The sequence below is a fragment of the Coturnix japonica genome, chromosome 10, assembly GCF_001577835.2.
Source record: "Coturnix japonica isolate 7356 chromosome 10, Coturnix japonica 2.1, whole genome shotgun sequence".
Taxonomy (NCBI): Eukaryota; Metazoa; Chordata; class Aves; order Galliformes; family Phasianidae; genus Coturnix; species Coturnix japonica.
In genome coordinates this window covers 4,613,478-4,627,382 of record NC_029525.1, presented here as the reverse complement: position 1 = coordinate 4,627,382, position 13,905 = coordinate 4,613,478, and the positions used below count along the sequence as shown (strand labels likewise).

General features: G+C 40.0%; 1 protein-coding gene across 7 annotated transcripts in view; it reads right to left on the bottom strand.

Annotated features, from left to right (window-relative positions):
* Window positions 1–2,127: 2,127 nt before the first annotated feature.
* Window positions 2,128–13,905, bottom strand: part of OTUD7A (OTU deubiquitinase 7A) — a 105,726-nt gene continuing 93,948 nt past the window's right edge. For 6 of the 7 annotated variants that reach the window (XM_015872691.2, XM_015872692.2, XM_032446782.1 and 3 more), the window contains one exon: window positions 2,128–12,493. In XM_015872691.2, the coding sequence (XP_015728177.1) occupies window positions 11,060–12,493 (1,434 nt within the window). In that variant the 3' untranslated portion in view covers window positions 2,128–11,059. The remainder of the gene's footprint in view (window positions 12,494–13,905) is intronic. The other variant, XM_015872690.2, reaches the window with a different exon arrangement.

The following is a 13,905-nucleotide window of genomic DNA, read 5'->3' as shown; positions in this document are numbered from 1 at the left end:
TCAGATCATACTGCACAACTGCAGCCTCCAAATCAATTAAAATAAGGACAGATGAATTATTTTGTGTACCAGTACAATAAAGGTAATATAGTCCCAGTACCACTCAGCAAGGCAGGTTAAGTTTAATATTACAATGTCCTTATATACAAGAACAAATTCCCAGAAACTCGCATTTGAAGATGTGTGCACAAACAGCTCTCCTAGATACTCAAGGGTGTTGTATTTCAAAGTATTTCCAGTTCAGATAGCAACATATTTTGGTTATGAGATTTATAAAGCACTTTAGACATACTACATGCAGTTAAATTTGAGTCACCACCTCTGGAGGGCTCAGTTTTTCATGCTTTATTCTTAAGCAAGCTTAGGTGCTTACTTTCAGATTACGCTTGGACTAGCAGATAGAATCAAACATTCCTACACCCTACACTCTTCCTTCTCTGGCTATTATTTCATCCTCTCCGCCATCTGAAGGGTGTGTTTTATAAGTGGCCTGAAGGAAGCTGTCCTGCAGTTCTCCACCTATCGTCCTAACGATGGGTTAGCACATCAGCAGATGGAAACCAATGGAAACCTTTGGGATGTACAGAACAGGTAGGTGTGTTCAAGGACTTGGAACTTTGTTGTGGAATCTATTTTATTACCTGATTTATATCCAGTTCAAAGAGGTTATCAAACAGCAACTACTGGAGGTAAAGGTGTACTGTGAATGTGAGCAAATTAATAAAATGGTTAATAAAAAACTTTAACCAAGAATGAAAGAATGATAAAATAAAATGCGGGGGGGGGGAAAAAAAAGTTATAAAACTTACACCCTTTCAAAGCTTTTTATCATACTTGAAAAGATAAGTTTAAACGATAAACACTTTAACACCAATCCACAGCAGCCAGCCCCACAATAACAGATCATCTTATCAATCACCAGAGAAAGACTCCTTCATAAATTATTAATAATATTTGTGGAATACAGTATCCTAATACAGAGTAATTTAGACTGCTTGGTAAACTGGGTACAGACTGTTTGATTGAATAAAGGTTAGGACAGACCTTTAGAAAGACAAATTTCTGCCCCTTAGCTACTCACCAGGTTGACAGCTCTTGCTCAGGAAACAAGAAAAAGACTCAGTCAAAGGGCAGCTGAAGCAGAATTCCTTGCACATCTTAAGCCCAGAAAAGCTACAGACGTTTTTGAGCATAAATGCACAGTATTTTCAGTTAAGAAATTAATAGATACTGAAACTTATATGAAATATATATATTCATACACACAGAACTAGAAACTAACTTAAAAGAGACGCTGTGATGATGGACTCACCTTCTGTTCATTGCAGTCTGCAGCAGGGTCTGCCTGAATTAACTCTTGTTCATCTGGAGTGCACTTCAGAAAAAAATCTTGACTGAAACACTGAAATTCAGTTATCTACAGATCAAGGGAGGTGTTAAAAAGCAGGAGGAGAGTCAAAGCACAGGCACGAGGAAGGTTACAGAACTGGAAATACACCTATGCAACAGCCTTGGAAAGCTCCGACACACACAGAGGGCCCAGCACAGGGTACAAGAAACAATGAGACCCAATGGCAGATTCCTGCCAGGCAAATTCATACCAGAAACAAAGGTTTTTAAAGAAAAGGTTAATTAACCACTAAATAACTCACTGTATCTCAATATGATTTCTTCCGCACTTAGATTTACCAAAGCCAACCAGCCCTAGTTCCAAAACAGCTGTTCCACAAAGGCCCCATCTGCCCTGATGACACAGGTCGTCTCCAGGCATGGATTCCCTGAGGACAGCCACAGCTCTCAGAGCCCAGCACAGCACAGCAGCACTGCTCTCCTTGCATGGGGCGGCCTTGTGCCCTTACAGCCACAGGGCTGGGAGCATTATAAAAAACAGAACAGACCTTACAGTGCCTGGTTTCTGGCTTTTACCAATTATTTAGTTTACGCAAATTAATCTTGAAATGAAACAGAGTGACATAACAGAAAGAGAATGAAAGTTTATGAGGAGCTGATTATAACCCCACTGCTTTGCTGCATGCCCCCTGTGTGCTTCTCTTCCAGGTTCCAGTTTCCCCTGCATGCACTAAGGAGAGCACACAAAAAGCACAACCAAGAATTCGAGCAAACAGATACTTTAGAAATAAGTTAATTTTATTGAATAGGCATTATAGCTTCTCTCTGTTTCAAATAAGGAGAAGTCAATTCACACAGATTACAGAGCTATCAGTTACTTGGAGTAATCTTTCATAAAAGAAAGAAATTAAATTACAGTTCTGCTATAAAAAGTGCGACAGTTATAACTGGAAGTTTTTCAAAACATAAGCAAGTTTTACTACCTATTGCAAAAATTGGTTTAGTGCTTTAATACTTTACAAAGGAACAATCCGACTGCTAAAAACAGCTCGTACACATCATCTTTGTCAAAGTATGGATCAGATTAAAAATGACGTTTAAATTGAATTAGAATGAAAACTGCATGTAGAAAAGGTTCCCAAGAACTCATACTTTTCACAACAAAACAAGATCCTTTAACATTACTGAATGCTCACCTCCTTTGAACAACGGATTGAAATATATGGCAGTCAGCTTAAAAACAACCAAAAGTTTTCATTGCAGGCAAAAGTGACTCCAACCAACCACACCTTGGAACTACGACTGGGGAAGGCAATGGGAACGGACAAATTCATTTCTTTCACACGTAATAAAAGTTTTGCATGAAAATGATCAAATACAGAGAAACCCAAAAAGGCGCTTCAGCTTTAAATACATTTCAGATACACCTTACTATACTGCTTTTTGAAATCCAAAGTCAATCTTTGTTAGAAGAGTATAAATACATAGAAGACCGTAAGAAACTGAAACACAAGGTCTGAAAAATAAGGTAGGTTCCACTACACCAAAAGTCCAATTCTTAACCAACAAAGATCATCGAGGCTTGCTTTACTCCTTATTAATGTTCACTTAAGCATTGGTGAGAACCAACCACCCTTCTTTGAGATACACAGTGAAGGTGCAAACACAGTGCTTCAGTTTTAAAAAAGCTTGGTTTGCTAGGTTCTTAGAACCATTACCCGACCTGATTTCTTCTTAATTTTACATCAATAGCTATGGTTATAATTGAAGAGGGACCCTCAATTAATGAGTAAATGAACTTCTATAAATGGAGCATGAAATCAATGTCATTTGAAATAATGTTTATGGAAACAAGCTACTCTTTATGCCAACTGACCAGAGATGAAAAACGTAGCAGAGGCTTAAAAAGGTAAATGAGAACAAAGAGCTTTCGGACTTGTCAAGGAAGCAGAATATAAAAGGAAAACATTAGCAGTAGCAAAAAAAACGTGTATGAACAATTTGGGGAGGGCAAATTACACAACAGTAATGGTGTGACCAATTAGCTATGTATACCCTTTGTGTATAATAATTTGGACTGCCCTTCAAGATTTACCCTTATCTGAAAGGCATTGGTTTTTAACACAGAACCGTGCAACACAAAGCATACTGAATGTCAGAAACACAGATGAACTGCACCAATGTTTTCAACATCTCATTCAACTTTTCCCACACAAACACATCAGTCACAGGAATCAATGAGGAGGAACAAAGCTTTCCAAGGAGAACATTGCCTCTCTGCCATGCAAAAGTTAACTTTGAGACATGACAAATAGTTTATAACAGTACCTTATTTCTTAAAATTGAATGCAAAATCAAGCTCTAGACTGATTCCAATAGGAATGCAAGAGTTGTACAGTTTTGATAAACTGTTTCATAGCTGAATCATGGTAAGGCTGGCACATCATGAGTGCAACACAGAGCTCCCACAGTTAAGAGCAATGGGCTTGAGAAAGACACGAAGGAACTGCTCCTACCCAGGAAAGAGCACAGGCCTAATCCTAATCTGGATCATTTGGACAGAGTTTTATACAAAGCTGTCAAAGCTGACCTGGGTTATTGCGGTTGGGAACTCCCTGCTGCTTAGATCTGAGGGTCTGATTCATTATTTAACCGGGGCTTAAGCCCCATTTCTTTTCCTTGGTTTATGTTGAATCAATTGAGAAAGAGATTATGTACGTGCAGCACTCCTTGAGAGGCTCCAAGGGAAAGCATTCTGTGTACTGTACGTGCATAGTACAAAGACTGTATTTACAGTACTTGGAACCTTGAACAATTAAATAATAAAATCATTGCCTGATTTCTGCTAGTATTAAAACATAAGTGCACACAGTTTGCAAAGTCTAGAGACAAGAGCGCTTTTACCACGCCTACATGGCTGTATTTCGATTTATACCTGATTGCAAGCCTGCTACAAGGAGACACCAGGCACTCTCCTAGCCTGAGACACTGTGGTTTGCTGTGACATCTCCTGCATATTTTAAAACAAAAGCATGGGGAAGAGGCTTTGTGTTAGTTAAACCTGGAGGCAATGACTAGACAGTGTTCCACATCGTCTGCACTGCAGGCACGGCTCAGCCACCACGGGCCAGAAGGGTCAGCCATGGCTCTCAGGCTCCTGACACACTGTCACGCTTCACTGGGCAAAGGCTCTATGCCAAAGGATCCCAACTCCATTCTATGGCAAAACAAGTCCATGGGATTTACCTCAAAAGGTGCCTTTTACCTCTGGGCTTCCTGAAAGCCAGCCCCAGCCTTAAAGCCATTGTCATGTTTATGTTGATTCTGCACATGAACAAAAGAAGTCATTATCGTACCAGTTTTCATGTACTTAATTTCCCGTTAAAAAAAAATAAAAGGATAAAGAAAGGGGAAAAGAAAAAGGAAAATGAAATACGCAGCACCCGCAGAGGGTACCTTAGGCACTGTCTAGTTCTCTAGTTCTAACACTGGTCCATACTTCTGTTATCTCAGATGATGCTGCCACTGCAGAATTTGCTTTTTGGCGAAGGGCAAACCTCTGCATCAAAGTGAAAGGCTACAGCATGCAGAGATAAACGGCAAAGCAACAATGCTCTGCTTTCCCAGAATGCACAAAGATCTACATTTCCAGTCTTGAAAGGAAATGGTTCCTGACACAACATAGCCTTCGCTTCTGCAGTATTCTGGTGCCATGGTTACTGCACTGCCCAACATTCACCTGTTTTTAGCCCCATTGCTTATGTTGAGTAAGGTCTTCTGACATAGGGACACTTATCAAAGAACTGTGAGCTTTTAAAGAAAAACGCCTTTTAAAGTGACAGGTTGTTTGGATGAATATGCAGACACTTATGCAGAGTACAGCAAGCTAGAATGCTTTACAGCCATGGCTAAATGAGAAGTGGGGCAGAGGCTGCATCCAGCTAAGTGACTCCTGGTCCCCAGTGAGCTGTAACTTTAAGGCTGTTTGGAACCCGGTGGCTATTACCCATATCACGTGCTCCACAGTGCAAATGTGCATCAGCCATTTCAATTCTCTTGACACAATACATGCATTCAGGTAATAGGCGATAAAACAGCAATGAGAACAGCATATTTACTTGAGAGGAAAAAAAATCAGAGCGAATATGCTATCCAAGAACATCTGTGGAATACAGTAGCCCTGTTTTGACTGCAGTAGGTTAATGTATAACAATATGGTCTTTTGGTACAAAGCAAGTCTCTCCGTAGGCAAGCAATCAATGAATAAACTCAACTATTTGTTCACACATGGAAAAATCACCGAAGATAAAATGCAATTTCCACTGAGTAAAAATAAGCAGAAAAATAAAGAAAAACCCTGAATACGTGTTGGAGTAATGCTCCCCTGACTTTCTGGAACCAAGAGCTCATGCTACAGCAGAAACTGATGCTCAGTCCATCTTCAAATCAGCCTGTTTATCAGGAGAAACTGAGATGCAGAAGCCTCGCATTAGGCATTCAGATTCTACTGTTTTGGTTGGAGTACGTAACTTAATAGGGAATGCAGAAAACCAAACAAAAAAGCAAACAAACTAAATCACAAAAGCTAGATGAGTTTTAAAATCTGTACTGATGCCCAATTTAAAACACGCCTCAGTTCCTAAAGCCTTTTTTTGCATGACTCGCCGGTAATTAAGATGCACAGTACAAAAACCCATGAAGAAATGAAATCTGCACACCTTCATCTGCAGGGAGGCAACACATACCATATATATTCAGATACAATGCATCTACCAATCACAAGATGACATCTCTATGATCTATAGTCATTTTCTTCCCACAGATGATAAATCAATGCACTGATTCCTAAGTCTTGATTTTCATTTGCAAGGAATAGTCAATCCAAGATTCCATCTTTTTAAAAGGCAGAATTATTGTACATCAGTGGGTGCAGGGTATGTGATCAGCAGCCCGGGTCAACCAGAATCAGTGCAGAAACGCTTCATGTGGTAAGAAAACTTTCCAGATGAATGTTTATACATAAGCTGCTTATAAAAGTGGCTGTTGGTAGGGATTGGAAGGAGAGTTTTACCAAAATACAGAAAGGAAAATTTAAAGCTTTTCAATTAAGAAAAAAACTGTATACTCAACTCTCATTAGACACAGATGTGCACAACAGACAGCAGTTAGAAACAACACACACATTTTTACAAAGCTTTCTTTTCGTGCTTAGTTTCTACCAGCACTTTGGAAGGTAACCTACTAAAATGATGACCCTGTTTATAATAAAGGCGCAAAATATTGCTCTGTAGCATATTTTGAAAATAATATAAAAATAATTTCTATATTACAGTTTAAACTTGGCTTGTAAAATTCCAACATAATACAGCCTTAAGTCCACAAACAGAACATACTTAGAAACACCACCATGTTATTTTCCTCTCATTTGTAACAATACAGTATTTTTAGTCACATACATAGGAAATGAATGTGCAAATTAAAAGAGGGGTTAGTGCCTGATACCAAAATAGTTTAAGTTCTATGCTGTACACCGTTTGGTGATCCTCTCTGTGAGCTCTCATACCTGAAAAGAAATACGCTTCAAATACACTGACAGAGACTTGAAGTACCCAAAGCTGTAAAGCCATCTACAATCAGCATCAGTTACTTTGCTTCTCTGGACCTCTGCCTGTCTGAGATCACTGTGACGTCTGTCAACACACAGGTTTCTAACTGCAGAGCTTTCCCAGTGTTACGAAGACGTTAGCTCTGCACTAGCTCATGCTCTGCTCTCACATCCAGCTTGCAAGTATTTTATGTGTCCGTGAAGCACCTGATTTAAGGCCCCCTTTGCTAATGGTATTCTGTCTGTAGATTTCAGAGGACAGCAGATTTATCCCACAAAGGCCTGAAGCATCCCCCCTGCTCCACAGGCACAATGCTCATCCGTTCTACCACTGTAAGAGCACCAACAGGCAGCCTGAGAACAAGCACTGGCTAAAGGTCTCTGGCCTCCATCCCACCAACATCTATGCTATGTTTCTTAACAGTTAAGTTTCCGAAAATAAGCAGTCTCCTTGATGTCAGGAAGACTATTCATATTGGTGAAGTTGAGCACCAGTGTAGTTGTTTGCAGAGTCAGGGAGTTGGAGGGCAGTATTTTGTCAGATCTGTGCTGTGCATTTTTTGATATCTACACATTCATCATCACAAGTGAAGTAGATTACCCTGAATATGCCTGTATGTATATTGCCTCAGCAGACTGCTTTGATCTGCAGTCAAATGGTGCACAAACCCATGCTAAGCATCTCCCCTCAATGCCTTCTTTATCAAATGCTACTGCTCTTACCATGAGATTTGTGATTTTAGAAATGACGACCCTGAAGACTTCACTTGGCCTATTTAGATGCACTAAGAAATAAGCAACACAATCTCCAAATACAGCATTTTTCTTTCACTGATGCTTCTCATGTTACCTTTGACTTAGGAAGAAGGAATTAACAGCTAAAGGAATCTGGGTCACATGCACTGCTTCCATTGCAGCTACAAAGCACAATGAATTACATTAACAAGAGGTCAATCAATCATTTAAAAATCACTTAAAAATTTAGAAGTTGCTTTTGATAATCTGTACCACCTTCAGAATGAGCTGCTTGTTGGCTGTCTGTTACAACTGATACCCACATCTGAAAAAAATACTCATAGAGTCTAGCAATAGTTTATGAACTCCTTGTACAGCATTTTAAATGGCACTTAAATAGAAAGCGTGACTGAAACCCATTATGTATTACAGGCCTACTGTGTTATGAGCAGACTTCTGTATCTGAGTTCATGACCAAATTAAAGTGTAATAGGTTTAAATGCTGCACATTCAGATATTATAAAAGTTTCAGCTTCCTCCAAATCTAAGCATCTCCTGGTGGTTTTGGAGCTGTTCTGGGAGGGTGCAGTCTGTACTTTAGTGTGTACTTTTAGAATCTGAATAACAGTGATAATGTCCAATTGCTGTTAAAGAGGAAGAAAAAAAAGGCATAGTACAAATGCATGAACACGCATGTACTGCAGCCATGTGAGATAACAGAAAAACATGAACAGGGATCTCCAAAACCAAAAGTGACTTCTGCACAGCTTGGCCTCATCTCCAACGCGGAGTCAGGTCAGGCACAGAGAAAGACCCTGTGGCATAATTACTATTAGATGAGTCTCTTATCTAAAAAATGACCTTCTGCAAACTTCATGTTGCAAATAGCACATCTTTAAAACATACTTCAGAAATGATTACTTTGAAAAATGGAAAGCAGTAAATTCTCATGGTAATTCCTTGGTTTTAGACATGCACTGTTACTGTTCTCCTCATTCAGAAGGAAGCACCTGACTCAGATCCATGGGTTGGTGCACTCTGCTGCTAATAATGAGTTTTTTTAAGCATAACTTCACACAAACATTTCACAGAGCATCAAATGCCATCACTACTGTAATGCTCTAAGAATTCTTAACTATGTATTATATGAAGTTTTATCCTGCCAGTTTCATCCCACCCAACAGCAAATACAATCTAATCCAATGTCTCATTTAACATATTCTGTCCTGTTTTAACATAACCTGAAACCACAGATTTCTTTGGCAATGAGAACTTGCATGTCATCACAACACTTAAACAGGACACTGCTTACCAGTGTTTTCAAGCAGAGTCATGCATTTTAGAACCTGCTTACCTCAAGGACACAAGTCCCAGTGAGTTTTAATTTCTCGTTAGGCTTCCCAACATTTCCCTTTTATGAAAGGCTGCAAATTCAGTGACATCCAGCGCATGCTCATATATTGCTCTAATACATGAAGTACAGGTCTGAATTCATGGAACAGCAGACAGGGGAAGGACCAGGACTCTGAGGAGCAGTGAATGGACTTACTCTGAAAGCGTTCATTAAATCTCCCTGGTGTAATCAATTTTAAGTACATGTTAAGTCGCATAAATTTCTGAGGGGCAAGAGCAAGTGCCTATGTGCTTTTTGGAGAGAAAGTAAACATCAGCATAAGGCTGTGTGTTGTGTTTCACAGACTCCTTCACACAAGGCTTTGAGGCTAATTAGCATTAGCTGCATACAGGCCAACCATGCCAAGAGTCAAAAATGGGGTACAGCAAAAAAGAAGCAATCCCTGCGAAACAACCTGTTTTGTGCAGGCCAGAAAAATGCTATTCTGTAATGAACAGAGCAGAACTCACATCCTGCATCTTGAGATGGCAGAGCAAGTATTCTTGAAGGCAATGTTAGGCTGTACTTCTTCATGAAAACAAGCTGAAAAAAAAACATAGGGACGTGCTGATGAACCGCTGCCACAAGCACAGCCACAGTAAAGGTCTACTCTTGTTAAATTACACCAATAGGTGGTGGAATAGCATAAAAAAAATGCATATACTTCATTCAAGAAAACATGCTAATTTCAAGCATCTGCTTGAAAGTATTTCTGAACAGAGCTTTACTTTCAAATGTATTGCAAGTACTTATGTCAACATCTGGAAATCAGACATTCACATCTGTGCTAGGAGAAGACATTTGTACCTGTAGGCATTTCATATCCATCTTGAAAGCTCCCAGTAGATGCACGGCTTACTGAAGGAGAAGATTTGAAAACAGGTTGGGTCAAATGTCTCCAAGAAATGCTCAGAAGTAATTATGTTTGCAACAACGTTGGAAAAGGAATAAACAATGAATAAATTCATATAACGGCTAAGGCAATCTGGGGATGCAAAACACTTGTTTTGACAAGCAGTTCATTCGGCTCTAAACTGATCCAACGTCTCCTAGCTGGTCATCAAATCTTCCAAATCTAGTAAGATTTTTGTATTTTGATTTTAATATATATATATATTTTCCAATTTCAGCAGCAGTGAAAATACTACTGAGATTCAGGTGCCCAAAACGATACTGAGTTTTATATGAGTTTTTTTGTTTTGGTTTGGTTTTTTTATTTTAGGAAGTGAAGTCTTGCAGGTCATAATGTTTTTATATAAAATGTGTTTACAAATTCAATACAGGCAAAAATGGCACAAATCTAATTTTTAATGGACGTGTACAAATACTTGGTGAGAACTTAAAGTCAGGAAGAGCTACAGCCCTCATGAATTCAGACCTTTCACTTCAAGTTTCCTAGAATCATTCCATCTCAAACTAAAGTGAGTACAAACATTAGTGCTAATGCAGTATGCTGCCATGTTAGAAGTGTGCGTTATGCAAAAGTCACTACACCCTCTGGACAGGAAGAAAAGCTATGAAAAATTTATTCTTGCTGAGGAAAAAAATACTCTCGTAATAGCTACAGAATCTCAAATGCTCACAAGGCAGATACTACCCTACTACAACACCTCATCTCCGGCATTATGACTTTCCCCTATCGTACTACTACCTGAGTGATGTCAGTGTAAATTCAGGCACCATTAGTAAATTTTTGACCAAACATACACACAGCACTGACAAAGAAGTAAACAACCCTTCAGCTTACCCAGAGTATGTAAAAAAGACACTGACAAAATGGAAAATAATATATATATTTTTTTTATGATAAATTAATCCTATTATTTCCTCATTGCCCAGGAAAAGCGAAAAGCTAGACACTATTTACTCATCAATCCTTTATTCTCTTTCTTGAAGGATTCCTTTTACTGCAATTCCACACTGTTTACTCTGCAAGTAAGAAAATGGTAAAACTAAATATAGTCACGGAAGAATCCTCAATGCCTGTGTCCCTTACTTTCCCTCTCCCTGCGCTTCAGCTCTTCTTTGTAGCAGTATGAACAGTAATTGTCAGTCTCAGGACGACCATAAAAGGAACAGTTATCCTTCTTACAGCGGTTCTGCTGGATGGGATATATTGGGCAAACTGTGCTTCTGCCTTGATTTTTATCATTGTTCAACCAGGTCTGAGGAGCATCCTCATCAGCATATTCTAAGCAGTCTCTGATATCACCAGTATTGAATCCATTAGTGTATGTCTGAGACTTGTGTTCAGTAGGCATGGCATAGCTCAGCGACTCCACTGTGTTCACTGTGCGGATACCAGTTATCCGGGCTGGGCTGTAGCTCTGAGAAGACAGCGATCTGTTTTGTTGGGGATACGTGGCACAGGTCTTCAATGTGCCAACCACTGGCTTGTAAGTGTCATCTTGGAAGCTCGATGGCTTGGAGTTGACATCATGCAAATGGATGACACTTTGCCTTTGAACAGGTGGCGTATGGCTATAGTGGGCAGATACTGGAATGGGTCCACTTTTCTTAGCACCATTACTAGGTGAAGAAAATGACCCAGGAGTGGGACTAGTGCGATCTTTAAATTTTAAAACCAGTTGTGTTGTATGGCTTTGAGGCAGGACAGGTGATGCCCTGTCCTGAGGAGATGTTTCTAACTTTTCTTTTGAATATGCTTCCGGCTCCAGCTTCCTACTAGATGACCCATTCAATGCAGCCTTTTTCTCAGCATCCTTTCTTTTCTGTTCCTGCTCAGCATTGAAACGCTCCTGTGCACTGGTCAAGTAATAACCGATCATCTCCTCGTGAAACTGATGCCTGTGGCTGGTCAACAGAAGGCCAGCAAAAATAAACTTTCGTTCACCCTGCATGGCTGCTCTCAAAATATTGAGGCTGAGTTTCACATCCGTGCTGTATTTCCACGGGTCAGTTTGCTTATCAGACAATGACTTTGTGTTCATCTTTTCAATGGGTGAGTTGCTAGCTCGGTCAGTAGGAGATGGAGTGGTTTTTTCAGATGGAGAAGTGCTTGCAGACTGTCCAGATTCCTCTTTGCTACCTTTGCGAGACTTAGACTTCTTCTCTTTGACTTTCTCTATGGTGTCACCATTTTTCCCATTCCCTGAATTTGCCCTGCTCATTTTGCCATGCACCAGGCCTCCAAGACCGCCCATATTCTTTTTCAGCTTAATCCCAAGGGTTTTACTGAGGCTTCCTATTTTATTGGCAACCGAGTCCGTCCTGTTCTTGTCTTTATCCTTCCTCTGTTTGTCCTTTTCTTTTTCTTTACTGTTTTTTCCATTGCTGCCGTTGGAATTACTACAGATGGAATCTCGGTCCGAGTCCATTGAGTCAGCCAGAGACTGAACATCTTCCCCAGCTGAAGCTGTAGGGGATTCTGGTTGAGCCAAAGGGGCCTGCTATGGAAAATTAATTATAATTAGATACAGAAAAAGCAGTTTCATACAGGGACTTTGTGCAAAAAAGTGTAATCTAACACAGACTTTCACACTGACTTTAGAAGTGTATTTTTTAATTTACACACTGACATTTTATTCTGGTTTCTTTCTTATTTGGCTCTGCTGCCTATCTTGCTCCTGCAGTAGCTTTTGGCTCACTCCAAGCACATTTGTAGGGTAGAGGTCAGTTATTCAGATGATCTGTGAAAACCATTGTCTGAATAATGGAGAAAGTTAGTGCCCTCATCAAGAGAAGTCTGCAGCTCAACCTCCCTGTTCACACTGACCAGCGGAGTGGCTGCCCTGCATATAGAAACCAGTCACTGAACTGGAAGCATCCACAATACTTGCAGCCTCTTGGTGCGGAGACAGCCCAGAAGGGAACTGATACCTCCGTGATGGAAAATTAGCAGGGTTCTGCTGAAAGCTGTGAGGGGTGTGCAGAATACAAATCTGTCTGTAGTAACATTTCAAAATTCACCATGTCCATAAAACAACTTAGTTCATTTCTTTGTTGTTCAGGTCTCCAGTGCACTTACATCAGAGCTACAATGCACCAGTCATCCTGTCTGACATAGTAAATTTGAGCACATAGACCAATAAGGTCTGCTCACTCTTACTGGAAATACAATGTAGATAAAACATCAGTCTGATGTTCATGAAAGTCTGAGTTCCAAGTCACATTTTGGGTAAGGTGATAAAGTATCTTCCTTGACAATGCAGTAACAGAATCCTATGATAATTTCAAATTTGTCTGTAGTCACTTAATCCTGCAAAACTTAGTTTTGCATCCAGGCTTTGCAAAATAAATCTGCTAAAGATAACTTGAATAACTTGAAACACTTATCTAACTGTAGTGATATAGAACCACTCTGGAAATATATACACCTTCACTGAAGAAATGCACACCTGTTTCTTGTCCCTGAGTACTTAAATGTCCTCTTGTCTGGAATTCCTGAAGTAGGGAAAGGTAATGCAGGTCTCATGTGGTTTCAGGCTTACAGCTCACAATTACAGGACAATTTTGCCTCTCCTTTTTCTCATGTGGTGGCTACTGCTTTAAGGTGAAACTGTAGAAAAATGGTTTTCTTCCTCTCCTGAAGCTTGTTAAACCCTTTTTCCTTTTGTGTTGTGTTCCTCCTTTCAAACACCATCTGTGCAGGCTGTCTAAATCACCACCATCTTCTCCTAGCAACCTTTTGCCTTCGGACTAACCCCTCAATCTATTCAATGTAATTTGCAGAGAAATGTGCAGCTGATGAGGTGCCAGCTGGGCACAGTTCAGAGACAGTTTTCTGAAAGAACCAGGCTCCAGTTCAGTGCCAGTCTGTGGCCTTTTGTCAGCCAGCCTACACTGGAGGCTGTCCAGGAGA